Below are 21,732 nucleotides of genomic sequence, written 5' to 3' on the forward strand. Positions count from 1 at the left end.
AAAATAAGACAAGGGCTTATATTTATTTTTCCTCAAGAAGACACCCTAGAGCTTATTTTTAGGGGATGTGTTGTTTTTTTTAAGTAGGGTACAATAATCTACATTTATTCAAATATAGTTAAGTCTTCAGGAACATCATCATAATTCTCCAAACCCCAAATTCCATCCTGAATTTCTTGGGACTCTTTCTTTTAGTACCATTGGCCCCAATCTGTCATGTCAAGCAATAGAGCTCTCATGGGGCAGATGAGAAGGGCTGCTTGTCTTCTTTACTGCTCTGCGGTGAAATGCATGGGTTGTGCAGATACACTGTGTAGCCACGCCCATCACTAGGTCTTATTTTCTGGGTAGGGCTTATATTGCGCCAATGCTTAGAAATCCTGCTACAGCTTATTTTATGGGTAGATCTTATTTTTGGGGAAACACGGTACTAGGCATCTGAATATTCATTTTTCCTAATAGAATTTTAAACTCAAAAAGGATTATGCTATTTTAAATATATTCAGACCACAAAAAGGTTCAGTACTAAACTGGTGAATTTTTTGTTTTGTTTTGTTTTTTTTTTTTTTTTGAGATAGAGTCTCACTAAGTTGCCCGGGCTAGAGTGCCATGGCGTCAGCCTAGCTCACAGCAACCTCAAACTCCTGGGCTCAAGCAATCCTTCTGCCTCAGCCTCCCGAGTGGCTGGGACTATAGGCATGCGCCATTATGCCCGGCTAATTTTTTCTACATATTTTAGTTGTCCAGCTAATTTCTTTTTATTTTTAGTAGAGACAGGGTCTCACTCTTGCTCAGGCTGGTTTCAAACTCCTGACCTTGAGCAAACTTCCTGCCTAGACCTCCCAGAGAGCTAGGATTACAGGTGGGAGCCACCACACCTGACCCTGAAATGGTGAATTTAAATGGCCAATGATTAGCTGACTGGAGGGAAAAAATCAGGGGACACAGAACCAGTGCAGTCACAAAGTTTTCCAAAACAGGTCTAGACAAACATGGCCAATGGACTCAATACTCTGCTGTACTTGCCAATACAAACACCATGCTTGAAAAACTAAACAGTTATATCCCTATTCTGCCGAGCAGTTAACCCATCCAGATCGCAAGATATCAAGGAACACTTACCTGAGGATGATTTTCATCAGCCTTTGTAGCCAAAATGCAGAAATCACCACAGGTAGTAATAGAAATGAGACTCTTCACATATTTAACATATTTCTCATTGTTTTTTGTATCCCAAAAGACAACACAGTACTCTGGACGATCCGGTCTGGTATATGCATAAACTACAGTATTTGAGCAATAACCCCACTGGGATGAAAAGAAGGAGGAAAGGAAATCAATGGATGGAGGAAAGGAGAGAGAAAGGGAAAAGGAATATTTAGCATTGGGAAAGAAAAATCATATTTTACTTTTACTCTAGAAATATTGAAGATATATGGTTTATCAGTGCTGGTAAAATATATTCTTCAGAAATAAAGACAAAATTCAACCTTCAGCTTAATGTCTTTTCTCACCAAAATAACAAAAATATCTGAAATAAAGACATTTACAAAAGAATATGCTACAGAAATAAATTCAGTTTGTCTAACTTATTTTAATCTGTAAAATTTAAATTTCAATGAAGAAAATTTTCAATAGTCAATAATAACTGCTGCAGGGAATGACAGGAGAGCAATCCCTACCAAAAGTTTAAATTCTGCGTCCCCAACCCAAAATTCAAAAATCGTTGCTTTGCATTTTTCCCCCACCCTTATTTTTTTATATTTGTTTTTTATCAGAGTAACATATATACATAGTTTACAGTCAAATAATTGTACCTGGCTTATTTAAAACAAACAAAACAAAATGCAGACCCCTGACCCAATTTCCAATCACAAATAGCTATGTACAACTCTTTTAGCTGTACCTGTTCTGGTATTTATCTCCACATCACGTTATCTATTGATTACAGAACTTGCATACTTACAGCTTTCCCTCTGTATAACTCTCTCAATATATTTATATGTAATTTTGAATAAATCAACATTCAATGTCAACATTATTATGATAGTATTTGCTACTACAGCCACAGTTCTCATGGGTTCCAGGAACCTTAATTCTTTGCCTTGCCTTGCCAGCCCCCGAGCTAGTAGTGAAGGCTTGTCACTGCTGCCAATCACGGGGTGCTTGCTTCAGCATCCCTTGCTGCTCCCTTTTAACCCTTCCCACACCTCTGTAATAAGCCCTTTCTCAATCTCTCTTTAGTGCTCCTCTGAGTGTGTCATCTGTTTCCTGCTGAGAACCTGACTCATGAGTAATTTTACTAACTATATATAGCATTCTAGAAAAGTTCACTAGTTCTAAGGTCTTCACATAAAAAAGGCTCCTTTCTGCTGGCTTCTAAAACAAAACAGCTTTGAATATACTTTGAGCTATAATAAAGTGATTTGGTAAAAAAAAAAAAAAAAAAACACTGTTTATTTTACTACTGCTCTTAATACTCACCTTATAATTAGGTCGAATATTTGCAAAATATATAAAGGAATCAACAGCTAGTGCAATTTTCAGTCCACCTCCCTCCCAAGACAGTCCAGACATTTGCTTTCCAGGAACTTTCAAAGTACCCAGATGCTGAAAAAAAAAATCACATTTACCCTAAAATACCTATTAACTCAAATATAAATTAACCCTAATCACTTCACAGAGATCAAAAGTAATATAAAAATTATTTTGTGAAAGGTTACTACTTATTTTAAAATCATTTCCTTCAATTTTTATGATGAAAAACGTGCATATGATAAGTGAAAGTTACAAACTATATCCAAAAAACTCAGTATCAAATTTAAGATGCCACAGATCAAAATATGTATCTTTATTTTTATATACAACTAAGGAAAGAAAAAACACACTGCTAATCAAAATATGACAATTTTGATTACAAGATGCATCCCAATTTTAGACTTATAAAAAATTATACTTTAGAATCAATGAAATATATTATTAATAGTAAACCCAACCCTGAAGTCTCACCTTTCTCTTCCACCCCTACAACCAACTAGCCACCAAATCCTGTTGCTTTTCCTCCTTTCCACTCACCACAATTACCTTTTTACACTTTTTTTAGAGACAGGGTCCCGCTATGTTTATGTTGCCCAGGCGGGAGTGCAGTGGCTATTCACAGGCATGATCCCACTACTGATTAGCACAGGAGTTTTGACCTACTCTGTTTCCAATCTGGGCTGGTTCACCCCTCTTTAGGCAACCTGGTGGTCTCCCCACTCCCAGGAGGTCACCACAGTGATGCCAAACTTAGTGCAAACACCTGAATGGCATAGTGCGACATAGCCCAGAACTCCTGGGCTCAAGCCATCCTCCCATCTCAGCCTCCCAAGTGGCTGGGACTACAGGTCCATGCCACCACACCAGCAATTACCTTTTATCTTGACTGAACTATAGTATTAGCATCCTAACTTCAATTCTTACCTTTTATCTCTTCTCTTATTCCCACCTTCTACTCATGTCCCCAATTCAGTCTCTACTACACTGTCACAATTATCTTTCTGGAACACCAATCTGATCATATCCTACCTTGCTTTAAAAAAAAGTTAAATAATTTTTTAAAAATCAATAGCTCCCCCCACCATCAATAGCACACAATGCCTTTTTCCCACCTGGCCCAAAACTACATTCTTTGGCTTAATTGCCCACTATTTAGCCATAATTACTATGCACCTGTTCATGAAGGAACCACTGTGCCTCCATACCTTTGACCTATATAATATCCCTTCTGCCTAAACCTCCTCTCCTTTCCTCCACCTCTGTCCTCGCTGGTCCTTGTCCTCCTGGACCTTCGTCCTTTAAGATACAAATCAAATGTGATTCCCTAATGAGTCTTGCCTTCCTTCTTCCCTCTATAGTTCCGGAGAATGAGATGAGACAATGAGCTTCTTGAGAGCACTAACTGCATATATTTACATTTATTTCCTTTACTTGGTAAACAGGTATTCAATAAATATCTGTTAAGTAAATAAATGTACTGTACATTTAAATTAATCTCTTCATATACTAACACAGTACATGTTATTACTGAATTAATGAGTAAATAAATAAATACAAACACTTTTTTAATGTAGCCATAAAAAGATAAACATTTTTAATCTACACGTCTCATTTGACAGAACAGTATAATCCTAAGAATTTCAATAAATTATACTAGGATCCTTTGTTCTTAAGTAGATATGCTCTAAAGTCAAATTAAATGTTGCTATGGTTTGAATGTTTGTCCCCTCCAAAATTCATGCTGAAATTTAATTGCCATTGTAACAGTATTAAGAGGTGGAACCTTTAAGAGGTGATTAGATGGGATTGCTGCCATTATAAAAGGGCAAGTTCAGTCCCCTCTTGTCTCTCTGTTGTCCCTTCTTTGCCCTTCCACCATGTGATGACACAGCAAGAAGGCCTTCACCAGATGCCAGTGCCTCAATATTGGACTTCTCAGCCTCTAGAACTGTGAGCCAATAAATTTCTATTCATTATAAATTATCCAGTCTGTGCTATTATATTATTGCAGCACATAATGGACTAAGACAAATGTATTAAACTCCATTTTGCTAGGGAAACCAATGGGGAGGAAAAAAACAAAGTTTTAACCTAACAGGATCCAATCTGTCTTACTGCCTATATAAGATCAAAGGGGAATAAGCAAGCTCCCACAACAGTAGTCTTAGAATTGGTCCATTGACAGTGGGAGAAGAATAAGGCCATCTCCTAACTGCAAACCACCCAGGCGGTGGCAGCAGCAATGAAAGAAAACTGACTTTTGGTAAGCACTAAGTGCCAGGCACTGTGGTAGGCATTTCCTCATTGTTATCTCCTCTAATCTGCACTACAGTACCATGAGCCATTACCTTTACTTCAGAAAATAAGTAAACTCAATCTCAGGGGTTAAATAACTTCTCTAAGTAAAACTACACTGTAGAAATAGAGTTCAAAGCCAGGTGAACTTGACTACAAATCCATGCTCTGTTATCCCCCACCCTGGCTAAGACCACAGTGCAAAAACCAGGAGATCTCAGCCCTCAGAATCAAAAGCACATTCTTCCCTGAGGTTTTCTTCAGTTTAAATCCTTACATAACTCCCTTCCAAGTTATCTAACCTGTTTTAACATAACATAGATACAAAATACAAAAAAAAACAAAAATAAATTCCCCAAATACTCACTCACTCACTCAAAAAATATTAAGTGGCTAATATGCCCTGAGTAACTATGCTAGATACTTTTAATTATAACTGGACCAAAACCCACTTACAGTTTTTGGTTTAAGCAGACACTTAACACACTGTTTTGCAAGATACAACAAATAGTCTTTAGAACTCATGTTTTTCTACTTGGAGAAGGCCAAACTAATGAAAATAAATAGATAAAGCAATATAACGATAAGTAAGCCAATGGTGACCAACAAAAATAACCAATAAAGAATATGAATCAAAAAGGAGGGTGTAAACATAAAAATAAAATAGAATTCATATTTTTAATTATTTAGGAAACTTGAAAACGATGCTTTTGGTTTTCCTTAGCTTTTACATCTACTAGAAATGTTAGCTGACAGTGTATAGAGAGCACCTACTCTCTACAGTACATTCTACTGGGTAACTATGAGATACTGATTTAAAAGCATCAGACAACACCATTTCTTACCTTTATAGAAATTATCAAAATACATAAAAATATTAATATTAAAATATTAAAACAACTAGTACAGGCTTTTATATAGCCAAAAATACTTATTATTATAGTCTTTGGTGAATTTATAAAAACCAACACAGTCCAAAAAGGACAAAATAATACAATATTGGGTTAGAAAATAAGATATGCAAAAATACATTAAGCTTAATTATTAATAAGCTCTCACTTTCAAAATTCTTTAAAATTCACAATTTATTAATTATCCTACTTGATATTTTCTAATGCTACTTCAGAAAATTCTCTTTTAAAATTAAATTTATTAGTATTATTGAAAAGGATAATAGCTATATGTGCATTTATGAAAACAATGCTTATATTTTAGTGTAGCATCACCTAAGATTAGTTACTAAGACAAATTTTCTTCAAATAATTGATTACTCTGTAACAAATTAAGACATAAGTGTGGAGGAAGGACATACAGCTACATATGTTTAATATCTAAGCACATTTAAAATATGGCATTGAAAATCAGAAAAATTCATCTGAAACAAGTACATTACACTAAAAACTACTGAAAAGCCAGCTGTGAAAAGAGACACGCATTCAGATCACAGAGAAAATATTCTAAACAACTAGTCCATGGAGAGTTCTTTTATCAAACTTCTGGTTTTCCAAATGTATAAAATTATAACATTTTATTTTATCATTATAAAATTAGAAGGTTATAAAATAAATTCCATGATAAAATATAACAAAGACATATAATATAAAGATGTTATTGAAACATACACTTGATATCTATCCTTATTACTCAAAATGTCCCTAAGAGAAAATGTGACAAGTTTATACCTTTTCCTCCACACTTTTTTCCCCTACCTTACTCACTGCACACTTAAATGGAAAGAAAGAAGATAAAACTCTAACACCCTTACCTCACCAAATGGAGTGTAAAACTGCACAGTGTTTACATCTTTATCCTGCATGACCACCTTCTGGGAGCCCGCCACGGCCAACACGCTGCCGATGTGGTTCCACTGGATACCTACTACGTACATGCCAGTGTCAATCAAAACTGGATCTAGTCAGAAAGAGGAAAATGAGGTAACTCTGGGAAAATACTTAGCCTAGAGAACTTTAAAACCTTAAGAACAATTTTTAAATATTTTTTAAAATGTTCCACTTTTTAAAAATATTCCACATTTTAAAAAAACAGAAAAAGTACTTACTTGGGTCAGTCTCGTGTCTCATTATTTGGCATCTTCCATTGTCAAAACAAATAGCAAGGCAGGGGCAATCCGGCTCCACATAGCCTTCTGTGCCATGGTACCAGTGAATTCCAGCAATACTGATGGCTCCAGTGACATTCACCAAACAATTCAGTTTCATTTTCATCTAAATAAAATTGGTTAGGGTTAATATTTTCCATTTTAAAAGAGATCGGCATGAATACAGTATTGTAGAAAAGAAACTGAAAGTCGGATTTAAAAATCTGGTTGCAAGTGTAAGCTTAATCCCTTACTGGGATACCATCCTTAGACAAATCACTTCACCTAAGTCTCCATGTTTCCCACATGTAAAATGACGATAAAAAGACATGCACAGAGTTTTTATGAGACTCAAATGAAAAGAAGTATATAAAAGTACTTTGAAAATAGGAGAGTATCATTTAAAAAGTTATTTTACTTCCACCAGTTATTGGATTTATTTAACGTCATTAACCCTCATTAAAAATAAAACTGTCCCATCAGTAAATGAGAGATCTATTCTAGCTAAATCTTACAAAGCCAGAATTTTTCTCCAGATTATACTACCCAATCCTATTATAATTATCCTTCTTTCCAAGAATTGATTTTTCTCTCTTACTGTTTAAGTCTCCCATTCTTTTTATAAACAACCTTTCATATCTTGCTAAAAAAAATCTTTGGTAACTGCATGTAAACTTTGGCTTCAGCTACTAGAGGACACAAAGCCTAAACTGCACATCACCCTACTCATTATTCCTCTGCTTCAATGCACTGACATCTTGTCATTTCCAGCTACCAGAAAATTGAACTAAAAGCTATACTCCAACATACTGCATTAATTTGCCTTGAAGAAACCAAGACTTTTTTTAATTAAAAAAAATTTAAATGATTGGAAAAAAGAAAAAACCTGAATTGAAGACTTTGATTAGACAAACCACCATAACAAATAAATGTGTATATTTATGAATGATATGTACAATAACCATATAAAATTATAAAAATAAAACCAGTAAATACATCTACTCACTATAAAATTCCCTTGATTATCATAAATGTGTATTTCCCCATTTGCCATTCCAAAAAGTAAGATTTTACTATCCGCGGACCATGCTACATGGCATAGCTGTATACCCTTCAGGTCTTTTCCCCAAATACGATTCCCTACAATGAAACATAAACATAATTATTAAAAGTTCAAAGTCATGATCTTCTAACAACTGCTTTCAAAATCTTTGTTTTCCTATAGAGCTCTCACATTGTTCATGGCATTCATTCAACTTACTTCATCAATAAATATTTATTGGGCACCTGTATGTGCCAAATACATGAAGAGACACTTGAAATAGCAGCTGTTTCAAACTTTGCCCCTTTCTTCTAAACTCTGACACAGGATCTCACTCTCAATTAGCAGATGAGCCCATCTTTTACTTTGGAAAGAAAATAAAAGCTACCCAAAAAGAAATTCTTCATTCCCACCTTCTAACATTCAGAACATAACTATACCACACTTACACCTTCTGCTTTGCCCCCTAAAACAACAAAAGAGGTTATCTCCCAACCAGATCCCTATCCAAAGTTAATACTTCCACCTAGTCTCTGATCTAATCCCTTCTGAGCTTTGCAAAGATCTCCCTCTATTGATCATTCTCATTTTCTATTCTCATTAAACTCCTCTCCAAGGCCTGCACCCATATCTATTCATGGCCTCGAATAAAAACAAAGCACAATAAAATAAAAAACATTTCCCTTAATCCTAAATTTCCCCTCTAGCTATCACCCTACTTCTACCAACTCTTTGCCAACCAGACTTCAAGAAAGAATCTCCACTTCTTGCAGTCTCCACTTCCTTGATTCCTACTCTACCTTTACCCCATCCCAATCTGGCTTCCAGCCCCCAACTCCATTGAAACTGCCTTCATGGAGGTCACTAATGGCCTGTTGCTAAAGCCAACTGACACTTTTCTTCTTTTTTTTTTTTTTTTAACATTTCCTCCTTCTTGAGATTCTCTTGGCTTCCATAAGCCCATGTACTCCTTCATTTCCCAGAGTTCTGCTTTTCAGTAACCTTTGTGAAATCTCTTCTGCTCATTCCTTAAATGTTGCTGCTTCTTAACTCCACAGATGGTCCTTAGGTTTCTTCATCTATTCTAATGGTTTATGTTACCATGAATATGCTGGTGGTTCCCAAAATTTTGCATTCAGTACATATATTTCTGAGGTACAAACATATATCAAACTATGGTCTGGATATATTTACTTGGATGGCCTATAGCATAGCAAAATCAGCATGTCCAAAGCAGAAATATTCCCTTAAAACCAGTCTTTCTCTACACTCCCTATTTCAATGAAAAGCATCACCATCTGTCCAGTTGCCAAAACTAAAAATCTGGATATCGCCCTAGATACTTCCATCGCCTGATCTCCAATCCAATCAATAATGAGGTCCTATCCATTCTAGAATCCACTCACTTTCATTCCTTTGTCAATACCCTGATGCAGGCTTCAATCCACCATCATCTCTTACCTGAATTGCCACAGCAATTTCCTAATCAATATACCTGCCCACTATCTTCTTTTCCTTTCGTCATTCTTCATACTGCAGTCACAGAGCTGTTTCTAAATAACAAATCTTACCACATTGCTCTGTTCTTAAAATCCTTCACTGGCTTCCCAATGCTTTCAGAGGTAAGTCCATACTCCTTAATATAATTTACGATCTGCATGATCTGGCCCTGTTTATCTCTCTAGTTTTATTACATACTACTTCACTTTCAGTATTACACTCTACTAACTGATAATCAACTTTTTTCAATGGCCCAAACATGACTATCTAAGTTCAACTCATCTGGACCTCCTCGAATGCTATTTCTTAGGCCTGAGACATTCTATACATCAACCTACCTTGTGGCTAATACCTCAGCATAGACCTCACTTCCTCCAAGAAGCCTTCCTTGATCCCTCCAACTCTGCATTAGATGATACTTCTACATGTTCCGGTATTTTCCTTGTCTTAGCACTTATCACAGGGTATTGTAATTGCTTGGTTATTATCTCTCTCTCCTGATCTAGGTCTGTTTTACCCTTTGTTCCTAGAACTATAGCTGTTGCTTTAGAGGCACTCACAAACATTAGTTGACTACATGAAGTTACATACACACATACAAATGAAAATAATTTTTTTTTTGAGACAGAATCTCACTTTGTTGCCCAGGCTAGAGTGAGTGCCGTGGCGTCAGCCTAGCTCACAGCAACCTCAAACTCCTGGGCTCAACCAATCCTTCTGCCTCAGCTTCCCGAGTAGCTGGGACTACAGGCATGTGCCACCATGCCCGGCTAATTTTTTCTATATATATTAGTTGGCCAATTAATTTCTTTCTATTTATAGTAGAGACAGGGTCTCGCTCTTGCTCAGGCTGGTTTCAAACTCCTGACCTCCAGAAATCCACCCGCCTCAGCCTCCTAGAGTGCTAGGATTACAGGCATGAGCCACCGCACCCAGCCTGAAAATAATTTTAAAATACATAATTTCTCTATGGATAGAGTTTCAAATTAAACAAAGGTGCAGATTCTCAGAAGATCCAGTTTTACCTATGCACTAGAATTTGAAAAACATGGGTTTTAAGGCTATAAAATACAACCAAAAATGACATATTCAGGTCTATTAAAAATGACCGCAGATTGTTATAATTCCATATACTTCTTGAAACTAAAATCTACATATTTATTCAGTCTTACCAGAATAAAGATAAATTATATAATTAGGCAGACATACTTAAAATAATGCTGAAAAATTAATTCACTTTTTTCAGTGCCACTGTAGAAAATTGAAAAAGAATAGACTTTTTTTCTTGCATATACTTAAAAACAAATGGTTAGAACCAAAAGGTGGTTCTTGAATGTCATCAAATTGTATAACAACTGTTTTCTCTTTTTATGTCTATTTTTCAATTAGAATGCTAACATATGATCATTAACTTCAATCTCTAAAAATAAAAACATCAGCTAGATATTGATCTTAGTTCTACGTCCAATCAATGCATTACCATCCACCGAACCAACTATCACGGCCCCATCTTCGTAGACAATGCAGATCTTCTGTCCATCAGCATTCCAGCTCATACTTCTCACCACTGACTTATTTCGATTATTGATCATCTCCTCATACCAAGAGCCTATTTTCACAAATCAAAAATATTACAAGTCAAGATTTTCTCATCAATTAAAAGGTGCTTAAGAGTTAAAAGCATTCCAAAAAGTATACTGTGAGATAAATAATTGCAATGTTTTCTACAACCTGGGACATTAAACTATAAAATCTTCAAATCCAACATAAATAAAATGCAAAATTAACTTGGGCCCTAACTAATAATTGCTGAAAAGATTATCACAGAAAACATAATAAAAGTCTGTCTTTTTTCTTTTATTCTTTTTTATTTCCCTGTCTCTTTCTTTCAATTAAAAAATAAACTTCATTTGCTTTGGCAGGGCCCAAACAACTGTATTTTCTGAAAGCTTCATCCACTTGAACAACACACTTCAGTAATAGCCAAAAAAAAAAAAAAAAACCCTAGAATAACCATATATATATATATATATACACACATAAACTCTGCAATGATTAATTACATATATATTAAATATAGCATGTTAGTTTAAGTGTGCTTGAAAAAATTCTTTGAAAGTTCCTATTACATTAGTGATATCACATCACTAACATTCTAGTTATATGCAGGGTTGGAGTGAGATGTGACTTGTCTTGTAGTATAACCCAAGTAAAGGCAAAAACCAGGCTATTTTGTTTTTGTTTTTCTTAAAAGGCTTTACTATACTCTGATATGAAGAAGTCTGGCCTACAGCCAAGCAACTACTACTGTAATTTGGAATAACTAGTCAGAGTAGGGTATTAAAATCAGGACTGAAGCTCAAAGAAGAATTATCTTAGTAACAAATAATGTTTACTCCAATCTGTTGTATTTTCACATTCTACCCCCTACACGTACACACACACAAACATTTTTAAAAATTCAAGTATTACAGTATATTTTTTAATGAAGAATTATCAAATGGTATACCCTGAACCTTTTTAAAACAGCACACATGAACTAAAGTATCCCTTTTGAGGATAATGGCTAAGGCCAGCCTCAGGAGAATATGTATTGTTATGAGTTGTTTTTCTGATAAAAGCGATACATCCAAGTTAATCCTTCCCTCACTCTCTCTCGAGTACTCTCTTGTGGACAAGAGGCACAAATTATGAGCCACTTAGTCAGAGCTAAGATAAAATCTGTATCCATGAAAGAAAAGGAAGCTAACTGCCATATACAGGAAATGAACTATTGCCTTTGACTTCTTACTAAATGTGTTTTTATCTACTGAGCTAACTCTAGCCAATGACCACATAGGAACTAATTCTTATTGGAAATCTGAGGGCGGGGGGAAGAGCTATCTCAAGTAGAAACTATTCTTTTGCTAAGAGTCTAAGTTCATTTTGGAGATAACCAACAGTCACTTAATTCACTTTCTTAATACAAGGTCACAATTCAAAGTGAAAAGCAGGCAGCAATAAATCCAGAAATGTCATCGCTGTGCAGTCAGGCTGAATTCCTGTTGCTAGGTAAAAGGAGTCTATTTTGGAGATGTTATTTTCCCATCCAAATACTGTGTTCTAGACTCCAATATGTGAAAGATTAAATAAGCTCTCCTAGCATACCTTTATATAACATCCACACAATGATAAGTCCATTTTGATCACTAGTAGTCAACTTCTGATACTGTTCATTCCATATTACAACTTGAACAGAACCTAGAACATTACGAAACAATTTAGATACTTTAAAAAGGCTACAATTAATTTCAAATTTATATTTTTATATACATAAACACCAAGAGCACAATAAAATCAATACAGTTCCTATGCAACTAACCAGTCTTCAATATTACTTAAAAATATTCATAGGACACAGTTATTAACATCGCTAATTTTCTATAACAATGCATAATACTATTTTTCATTATCTATCCCTATATTTCATGCCAGCAAAGGTGCCTATCATGGCCAGTTCCAAGAGCTGCTGTATATCTGATGACAAGAAACAAATGTAAGCATGATTTACCCAATTGGCCTTACTCCCCAAAACAATGATGTCCAAAGGACAACATACCTAAGTACTTGGTATTTTGGGTTTCTTGTTATTATTTGGTGATATGTCCCATAATCTCTCTCCTTCCTCCCACTATTTTCCATTCCATTAGTAACACAGTCTTAAGCATATCTTAAACCTCTTAGTTATATAAATAATAGATTTCTTATCATTCTTTATCCCTAAATACTTTAATGTATATTTCCTAAGAATAAAGACATTCTCTTTCATAACCATATTACAAATTAGGAAATTTAACACTGATACAATATTATTATCTAACTCATAGTCTGTATTCAAATTTTATCAGTTGTCCAAATAATGTCATTTTATAGATACTTGTTTTTCTTATTCCAAGATCCAATCTAGGATCACATGGTGCAATCAATTGTTATGTCTCTTTAGTCTTCTTTAATCTGAAATCATAGGACAGATTCTAAAAAAGGATTTTATATAGAACTTCTATATATAAGAACTATATATAGAACTTCTATATATAAGAACTATATATAGAACTTCTATATATAATCCTTTTTTAGAATCTGTTCTATGATTTCAGATTAAAGAAAACAGTATTTTTTAATATATGAAATAAAAGCTACTTTTTTTCAGATTTATTTAAGATGTTGTTTAATCCTGTTAAAGTTGTTGAATGACTCTAGGTCATGTTAACTCAATAGAAATGATTACAAACAGTCCTCAACTTAGGATAGTTTGACTTTATGATGATGTATATAAAATGCACATTCAGTAGAAACCGTACTTCATGTACCCTTGGCAACCATTCTGTTTCTCACTTTCAGTAGAGAATTCAATAAATAATATGAGATGTTTCATACTTTATGATAAAATAGGCTTTGTGTCAGATGATTTTGCCCAACTATAGGCTAACATAAGTATTCTTACATACTTAAGGTAAGCTAGGCTAAGCTATGATGCTCAGTAGGTTGGATGTATTAAATGCATTTTCAACTTACAATATTTTCAACTTACAATGGGTTTATTGGGATATAACCCCATCATATAAGTCAAGGAGCATCTGTACTTTAAATATTACCATTATTTAAAATGTTGACATTTCTGCATTAAGTAGATGTTTTCTAAATGCCTAAATGCCATTCAAACATAATTTAAAAGAAATTACGTGACTTACCACTATGTCCTTCAAGATTCTGATTCATAGAAAGGCTACTAGGGGCTGCAAGACCCCTCAATTTTGTATCATCTTAAAAAAAAAAACAAATTACTATGATAAACACATAAAAGAGAAAGATTATAAGATTTTTAACATTCCTTGGGTTTTTCTGTATTCCTGGCAGGTATTAAAAAAATTTTAAATATGCCTCATTCTGATCTATTTTTCTCATGGTACAAACATGAACAATAATACATATCCCGGCCGGGCACGCTGGCTCACGCCTAGCACTCTGGGAGGCCGAGGGCGGATTGCTCAAGGTCAGGAGTTCGAGACCAGCCTGAGCAAGAGCGAGACCCATCTCTACCAAAAATAGAAAGAAATTAATGGGCCAACTAAAAATATATACAAAGAATGAGCCAGGCATGGTGGCGCATGCCTGTAGTCCCAGCTACTCGGGAGGGTGAGGCAGAAGGATTCATTGAGCCCAGGAGCTTGCTGTGAGCTAGGCTGATGCCACAGCACTCACTCTAGACTGGGCAACAGAGTGAGACTCTGTCTCAAAAAAAATAATAAATAAATAATAATAATAATAATACATATCCCTTGCAAAGATATTATTCTGGTAAAATGAAGCAAAATGTATAAAAGAACACTATTTACTCATGTATTGAATATATTAATAATCATCACTGCTACTTATTCCTTCCCAAAAGATCACAAATAAAAATAATTATGTCCCAGCTACTCAGGAGGCTGAGGCAAAAGGAGGATCAATAACTTGAGCCCTGGGGTTTGAGACCAGGCTGAACGATACAGCAAGACCCCACCTCAAAAAAAAAAAAAAAAAAAGAAATGTTTATGTTTTACAGATTAAAACCACTACAGTTTGAGTGATCAAATAGCAAAGACTTTGGAAATGGGTTTTTACTAGATTTTTGAGAATCTCATATTCACTCATTAACTTATTCATTCATTCAACAAATATTTATTGAATGTGTATACTGTGCTATACACTATAAAGGTTCTGGCTAAAAAAAAAATGATGAACAAAACAGTCATTTCCTCTTTCCCCTTGGAAAGCTTGTGGTAAGATACAGTAGTAACAAAGGAGCTTAAATTAGACTGGTGAGGGAAGCAGAGAAGACTTTCTGAAGAAATGCTATTTAAGCTGAGACTGAGGGATAAACTAGAGATGGTCAGGTGAGGTAGGGAAAGAGAAGGAGTATTCCAAGCTACGAAAGACAAACACAAAGGCTCTGAAGTAGATGTTTAGGGCCTTTCACAAATGGCAAGAAGGCCTACATGGATAAACAAGGGGGAAATGGCCTAAGATGAGGCCAGAGTAATAGTCATAGGGAAAATTATGAAGTCTTTGGAGGAAATAATAAGAATTTTAGATTTTATCTAAACTACAAAAATTTATTTAGTCTCCTACAGAGAATAATATTAAAATGCCATCTCAATAAATTAATAAATTAATCTTCACTTAGAAAATCTGATTGTTAACATGTAAAAAATAATATTTAAAACTTTCATTTAAAAATATAAATTTTATAAAAATCTTAAGAGTTTGTGAGAATAGGAATTACAAAAGTCAATGCTGGCTGGGTGCAGTGGCTCATGCCTGTAATCCTAGCACTCTGGGAGGCCAAGGCAGGCAGATTGCTCCAGGTCAGGAGTTCGAAACCAGCCTGAGCAAGAGCGAGACCCCATCTCAAATAGAAAGAAACTAATTGGCCAACTAATATATATAGAAACAATTAGCCAGGCATGGTGGCGCATGCCTGTAGTCCCAGCTACTCCAGAGGCTGAGGCAGAAGGATTGCTTAAGCCCAGGAGTTTGAGGTTGCTGTGAGCTAGGCTGACACCACTGCACTCACTCTAGCCTGAGCAACAAAGCGAGACTCTGTCTCGAAAAAAAAAAAAAAAAAAAGTCAATGCTAAAGAAAGCTCAACTTTCTGACAATATGTACCTTAAAATATCACAAAAAATATTCTTTATTCTGCCAGGAAAAAAATACCAGAATTCCTCTAAAAACCACCAATTCTAATTATCCAATTGCTGTTTTGGTAATAGAGAAATACACATGTACAGTTTAACACTGCAATAATCTGTCAAGCAACTAACATAGAATGAATGCTATTGACATATACATTAGGTTGAACATGAATTTTTTAACATGAGGTTCTTTCACTCATTTTTTAAAAATTGTACAACACACTTAAACTTTATTCTAAAAATATTCTAAAAATACTAATCTAAAACATTTGATGGAAACACTTTTCTTAACTTCTAGCTCTGAAAAATCCATTCTAATGCCTTTAGCAATAGTAGCTATAATCAAGTAAAATCAGTGATATGTAATCCAAAAGGTTTACAAGACCTAACATATCTGAATATGTGATGAAGTATTAATAGTTCTGTCTTTTGTTTATATGGTCTGAAATCACAGTTCTGCATGGTAGACATGTTTTCTCTCTGTTAAACCATAAGGTAAGGTACTCTTAACAAAATATGTGCTGATATATAAGAAGAATAGGCTTTGAAATTTAGTTTGATTCTCAAAAGAATTTCTGTGTTAGTAAAAAAAAATGAAATTCAGCTTGACATACTGAACAAATATCATCCACATATGAACATGTCTCTTGCTGGCAGCAACTCCATAACTTGATCATGCAAAAATATTCATAAAACCCATCTGAAAGTTCTCAGATATCCATAAAAAGGCCAAAAGCTTTAAATAAAGTAGAATAAAGTCAGCAATATCCCAAGATTCCATAGTTACATTACTAGATTCCACAGAGCCAATAAGGTAATGAAACCAAACCAGTATGGGAACAAAAATCTGGTAATACTAAGTCTTCTAAAAGCTCATACCAGTAACCCTTGGATTTAAAAAGCCTGCTGAAAGAAGGCACCAATAAAACAAAGCATTTCAAACTCATGAAGAGGAATTTCAAAATAAAATCAGTAAGTCCAAAAATCCAAAGTCCATGAAAAGTCCAAAGAAGGATTTTTAAATATTAAGGTGTAATAAAGCAAATCAGAATAAAAAGTATAGTATAGGAGAACAGAAGATCTTGCATATAATACCAGTAACCAAGCACACTAAATCTTTGGAATCTTTCCCTTAGAAAAAAATTGACTGATAATGCTGTTGTTTGCATCCATAAAAGTTGTTAGTAGCCCAATTCCAAAAGAAATTCCTGTTATATGCTGCACAGTAAGTTTGAAACCTGGAATGAAAATATATGGAAGACTTTTTGCAACACTTGAAAAGATAATAGAACTCTAAGGAGATGCTACCATGTTCTCCAGACTCTCTGGCAGATTCAGCTGGCTGCCTCACTTCTCTGTGTGAATGACTGACTGCAAAGGACTATGTACACATCCCTGGGTACAGCTATGGACACCTGACCTTATATTTCTGGTCAATCTTGTTGCCGTGGGCACCTTGGAAGATTGAGGCATTCTAGCTACCTGCAGTTCCCAGAGGACTGTGCAGACAGCTACCATTGGCTTTCAGGGACCTGAATACTTTTTCTCTGATCCAAACTTTTGCTTTCAGAGCTCTCTATATCCTCTCATGACCGTGAGAGGACTGAGGCGTTGGCAGTAGCAGCAAGAAAAGTGAATAGTCATTAAAAATGATGCCACAGAGAGTGATGTATTGATGTAGACTGAGGACTGTTGTACTATACTATTGTAGCTAAGCCAGAAAACAATGTACATACAATGTTGCATCCTTAGCATAACACAGTCCTTGATACATAGTAAGCACGTACACGATATCTGGTGATTGTTACTGGAGGGATCTGCTGTATAACCGTGATTATTATTAAATACAATATATCAATCTAGTCAGAATCTCCCAGCCATATTTCTCATGTTTATCTCTTTCAGCATGATTCATAACTATGAAGTTCCAAAACAAATAATTTACTCCATTTTCCAAGCTTCTCTAGAATCTATTTCCCATCTTGCTAACTAATTTCAAAGAATACTCTAACCAAAGTTCATCAAAAGCACAGAGCAGAAAAAGAAATAGGTTTACAAAAGAAGTCTTCGATGTGAAACAAAATGAATGCATTTCTTTTTAGAGTGCAGTGGCATCATCATAGCTCACTGAAACCTCAAACTCACCGACTCAAGCAACCCTTCCACCTCAGCCTCCCGAGTAGCTGGGACTACAGGCATGCACCACCACACCCGGCTCATTCTTCTATTTTTTTGGAGAAATGTGGTCTCGCTATTTTTGCTCAGGTTGGTCATGAACTTCTGGCTTCAAGCTATCCTCCTGCCTTAGCCTCCCAAAGTGCTAGGATTACAGGCATGAGCCACTGTGCTCAGCCACATTTCTTAATGCAAGTATAATAAAATTTGCTGTATGTATTCTAAGCAAAATAAGTATATATACATATATATACACACACAAATACATACATACATTTGACAAACATAACAGAGAAAAATTATTTTAACACAATTTTAAAAATTAAAGCATTGAGAGATTAAACTACAAAACATCAGAAGCCAAACTTTGCTACTTAAGTATCTCCCAAAACCTCTCTTTTATTTCTTATAATTAATCTAGCACATTAAAGCAATTACTCTCTTCTTTGCTTAGGCTGTCCATGAGCCCTTTGTGTAGTGGTCAAAAACAAGGACTTGGAAGTGAGACAAACTTAGTTTCAAATCCTAACTCTGGCCCTTACTAGCTGTCTGACCTTGGTTTAGCTATTAACTGGTCAGAACCTCAATTTTCCCACCTATAATACCTACTGCTCAAAACTATTGTGAAGTCAAATGACAGTGAAGGTTAAACATCCAGTACATGGAAAATGCTCAATAAGTATTTATAATTCATACCACATTCAAAGTTGTAAGGCAGTGCTATTCAAAGTGTGATATAAGGACCGACAACCCAGCATCACTAGAAATGCAAATTCTCAGGCTCCATCTCAGATCTACTCTGGGGGGTGGAAACGAGAAATCCGTTTTAACAATCTCTTCCAGTGATTATACTATGCCCAGTATAATTTGAGAAGCAATGCTGTAATCCAAAATGTAATGTAGTTTAACCCCCTTCATTTTACAACAGAATGAACTAAAATCCAAAGATATTCACCTAGTTGCTGAAAGTCATTCAGTAGTCTTGTGGCAGAGTTGAGATTCTAACTCTAATTTGGTTATTTAGATCCCCCATCTAGAGCAATACTAGGGAGGCTAAAGATATGTGACAGTGTTAGCTGTGATTCCACAGAACTAAAAAAGAAAGAAATCAAGCTGCAAAGCCAAGAGACCTACTGATAAAAATGTTAAACATATCTCATTTTCTGTTCTTGGGCACTAGGTACATAACCATTAACACACCTGATAAGCAGAAAGGATGATACAGGCCTGTAAATAATCTGCCAAGATTTCTTACTGAAATGTTTATTTTTACTAGACTTCTAATAATGTAGTACAATAGACATAGCATAAGACAACATAGTGACTTAGTTTTCATTCTTCATTCTTTTTCATTTTCCATCAATAACTTCAGCAAAAGCCATCTGATGTTCACATTCAACATTCTCTGAACTTCATTGCACAAATACTCCCAGAAAAATTCCACCAAATGTTTAGGGTTTTTTTCCCTCTTAAAATAATCGGAATTACATAATGACAAATATCATGAGCAAATCTCATTGAACAAATGACACCAGCCAACTTTCTACCAATTTCTAACATCTGGGCTTGCATTCATTTACCTGTCTGTGTCTCTAATTTCAAAACTTTCAGTAATCCATCTTCACCACCACATGCTATGAACCCTTGGTCCTTGTTCCAGGATACACATTTCAGCTTCACGTTATTGGGAATGGCAATCTGTAAAAGCAACCACAGACACTCCAGCAACTTTTCAGGAAGGAGCTGGGAAATAAGTCTACAGGAGATGAAGGCTGAAGAAAACCTTCCAAGAAGAAAAACGGATGGCCTTGCAGGAAAAAAAAAAAAAAAATGAGCTGTTAATGAAAATTGGCATGGTTCCCTGAACTGCCCTGATCTCTCCCATTTGGGAAAGAAGCGCACCAAAGAGGGCAGTGACTGAGCAGGATGCTAACGGGGGAGTCGCCTGATGGAATTTTTAAAAGTAAGGGGGGGAGGAGGTATAAATATTTATCCACAGTCATTACTCCCTTTCCCTACACTACACTTAGGCTACTCTTTTGTTATTTCTTTTCTCTTGCAGGAGCCTGTGATGATCCAAAGAATTTAAGTCACCTAGATCAACAACAGGGGGAGGAGGAAAGATAGGGTAGCACGTGATGATCCGTCCCACTGCCCACCCCAAAGGACCTAGCCAGGGGCAGGAGAAGGAGAGGGCTGCGAGAGGGTGCGAGGGGGCTGCCGGCTCCGCCAAGGACTCTCCGGAGCTCTGCAACCCACAGGAGGTGGTCCGAGGTAGGACGAGGCGGGAAGGTTGGCAGCGGGATGGTGAAGCCGCGATCAGGGCGGGTTGAAGCCGCCTAGCTTCACGGGAAGGATGCGGGGATCGCCCGCAGGCTGCAGGGATGGAGGAGGAACGAGACTGCCCCCTGGAATACTCACTTTCTTGCTCAGGTAGAAGAACATCGTGGGAACTCCAAGGGGATGGCCACAGCCGTCAAGGCCCGCAACAGGTAACTGCTTCTACATCTCCAATATCGACTACCAGAGGCTCCGAGAAGCTCCCGTCGCCCTGGCAACCGCCGCCGCCCGGTCGCATCCGGGGCGCCCAAGGATACTTCCGGTGACGCCCCAGCACTGCGCTCGGGTGTCGTGCGCCTGCGCGGACGTCGATGGGCTACTGGGAGCCGCGGGGCGCTGGATCGGGGCTGCGGCTGGGCCTATCTTGGCCTCAGTTCTTTTATGGGTTTTATTAGGGGCGAGTCGGCGACCCGCCACTGCCAGCCGTGCGCCCCCCTCAGCGTCCTGCCTTGTCGCTTCCGCTTCGCCACACCTGGGCGGTCGCGGTGGAGCTGAGCCTCGGATGTCAGTATAAGGCTAAGGAGGAGAGATGCCCGTTCAAAATGAGGCCACAGAGATTTGGTATTTTGTAAGCCCCATAGTCCCAACATTTTTGAAAAGGAAAAATTATTTACTGTTTTTGGTAAGCTGGCGCCGTAGGCCGAATGAAAGTGCAGGTGTGTGTTTGAGATCTTTCAAACCTTCCTTTTTGCCTTTGTGTACCAGAGAACTCTCTGGAGCAATGTGAGGGTAGGAGATTTTCTTTTAACAGTTTAATTAAACTGTTACCTCAGCACCAAGGTCCTTTTAATGTAATTTGTTTGAACTGTGGTTAGTTACAGCGTACAGTTGCCCCCCACTTTAAAATATTTAAATTGGGATTTCCTCGCCTGAGGTCGACTGTTTTATAGTCTTCTTTTTTTTGCCTTATTTATTTCTTCATTCTCCTTTGTCCTTTTTGAATGCCTGAGAATTACAAAGTCCCAAAATCTAAGGCATAGGACAGAAATCCAAGTAGAACCACTCTCTTGAAATTATTTGGTCTCACCCA

At 36.4% G+C, this 21,732-nt stretch overlaps 1 protein-coding gene across 2 annotated transcripts in view; it reads right to left on the bottom strand.

Annotated features, from left to right (window-relative positions):
* The window catches only part of WDR35 (WD repeat domain 35), a 62,804-nt gene extending 41,824 nt beyond the window's left edge, over positions 1-20,980 (bottom strand). For both annotated transcript variants that reach the window (XM_020288655.2, XM_020288654.2), the window contains exons 1-10: positions 20,784-20,980; positions 19,943-20,060; positions 14,204-14,275; positions 12,621-12,713; positions 10,954-11,082; positions 7,938-8,071; positions 6,893-7,058; positions 6,599-6,744; positions 2,485-2,610; positions 1,123-1,308 (exon numbers count right to left, since the gene is read on the bottom strand). In XM_020288655.2, the coding sequence (XP_020144244.1) occupies positions 1,123-1,308; positions 2,485-2,610; positions 6,599-6,744; positions 6,893-7,058; positions 7,938-8,071; positions 10,954-11,082; positions 12,621-12,713; positions 14,204-14,275; positions 19,943-20,060; positions 20,784-20,807 (1,194 nt within the window). In that variant the 5' untranslated portion in view covers positions 20,808-20,980. The remainder of the gene's footprint in view (positions 1-1,122; positions 1,309-2,484; positions 2,611-6,598; positions 6,745-6,892; positions 7,059-7,937; positions 8,072-10,953; positions 11,083-12,620; positions 12,714-14,203; positions 14,276-19,942; positions 20,061-20,783) is intronic.
* Positions 20,981-21,732: the final 752 nt, after the last annotated feature.

This window comes from Microcebus murinus, chromosome 3, assembly GCF_040939455.1.
Source record: "Microcebus murinus isolate Inina chromosome 3, M.murinus_Inina_mat1.0, whole genome shotgun sequence".
NCBI classification, from domain to species: domain Eukaryota; kingdom Metazoa; phylum Chordata; class Mammalia; order Primates; family Cheirogaleidae; genus Microcebus; species Microcebus murinus.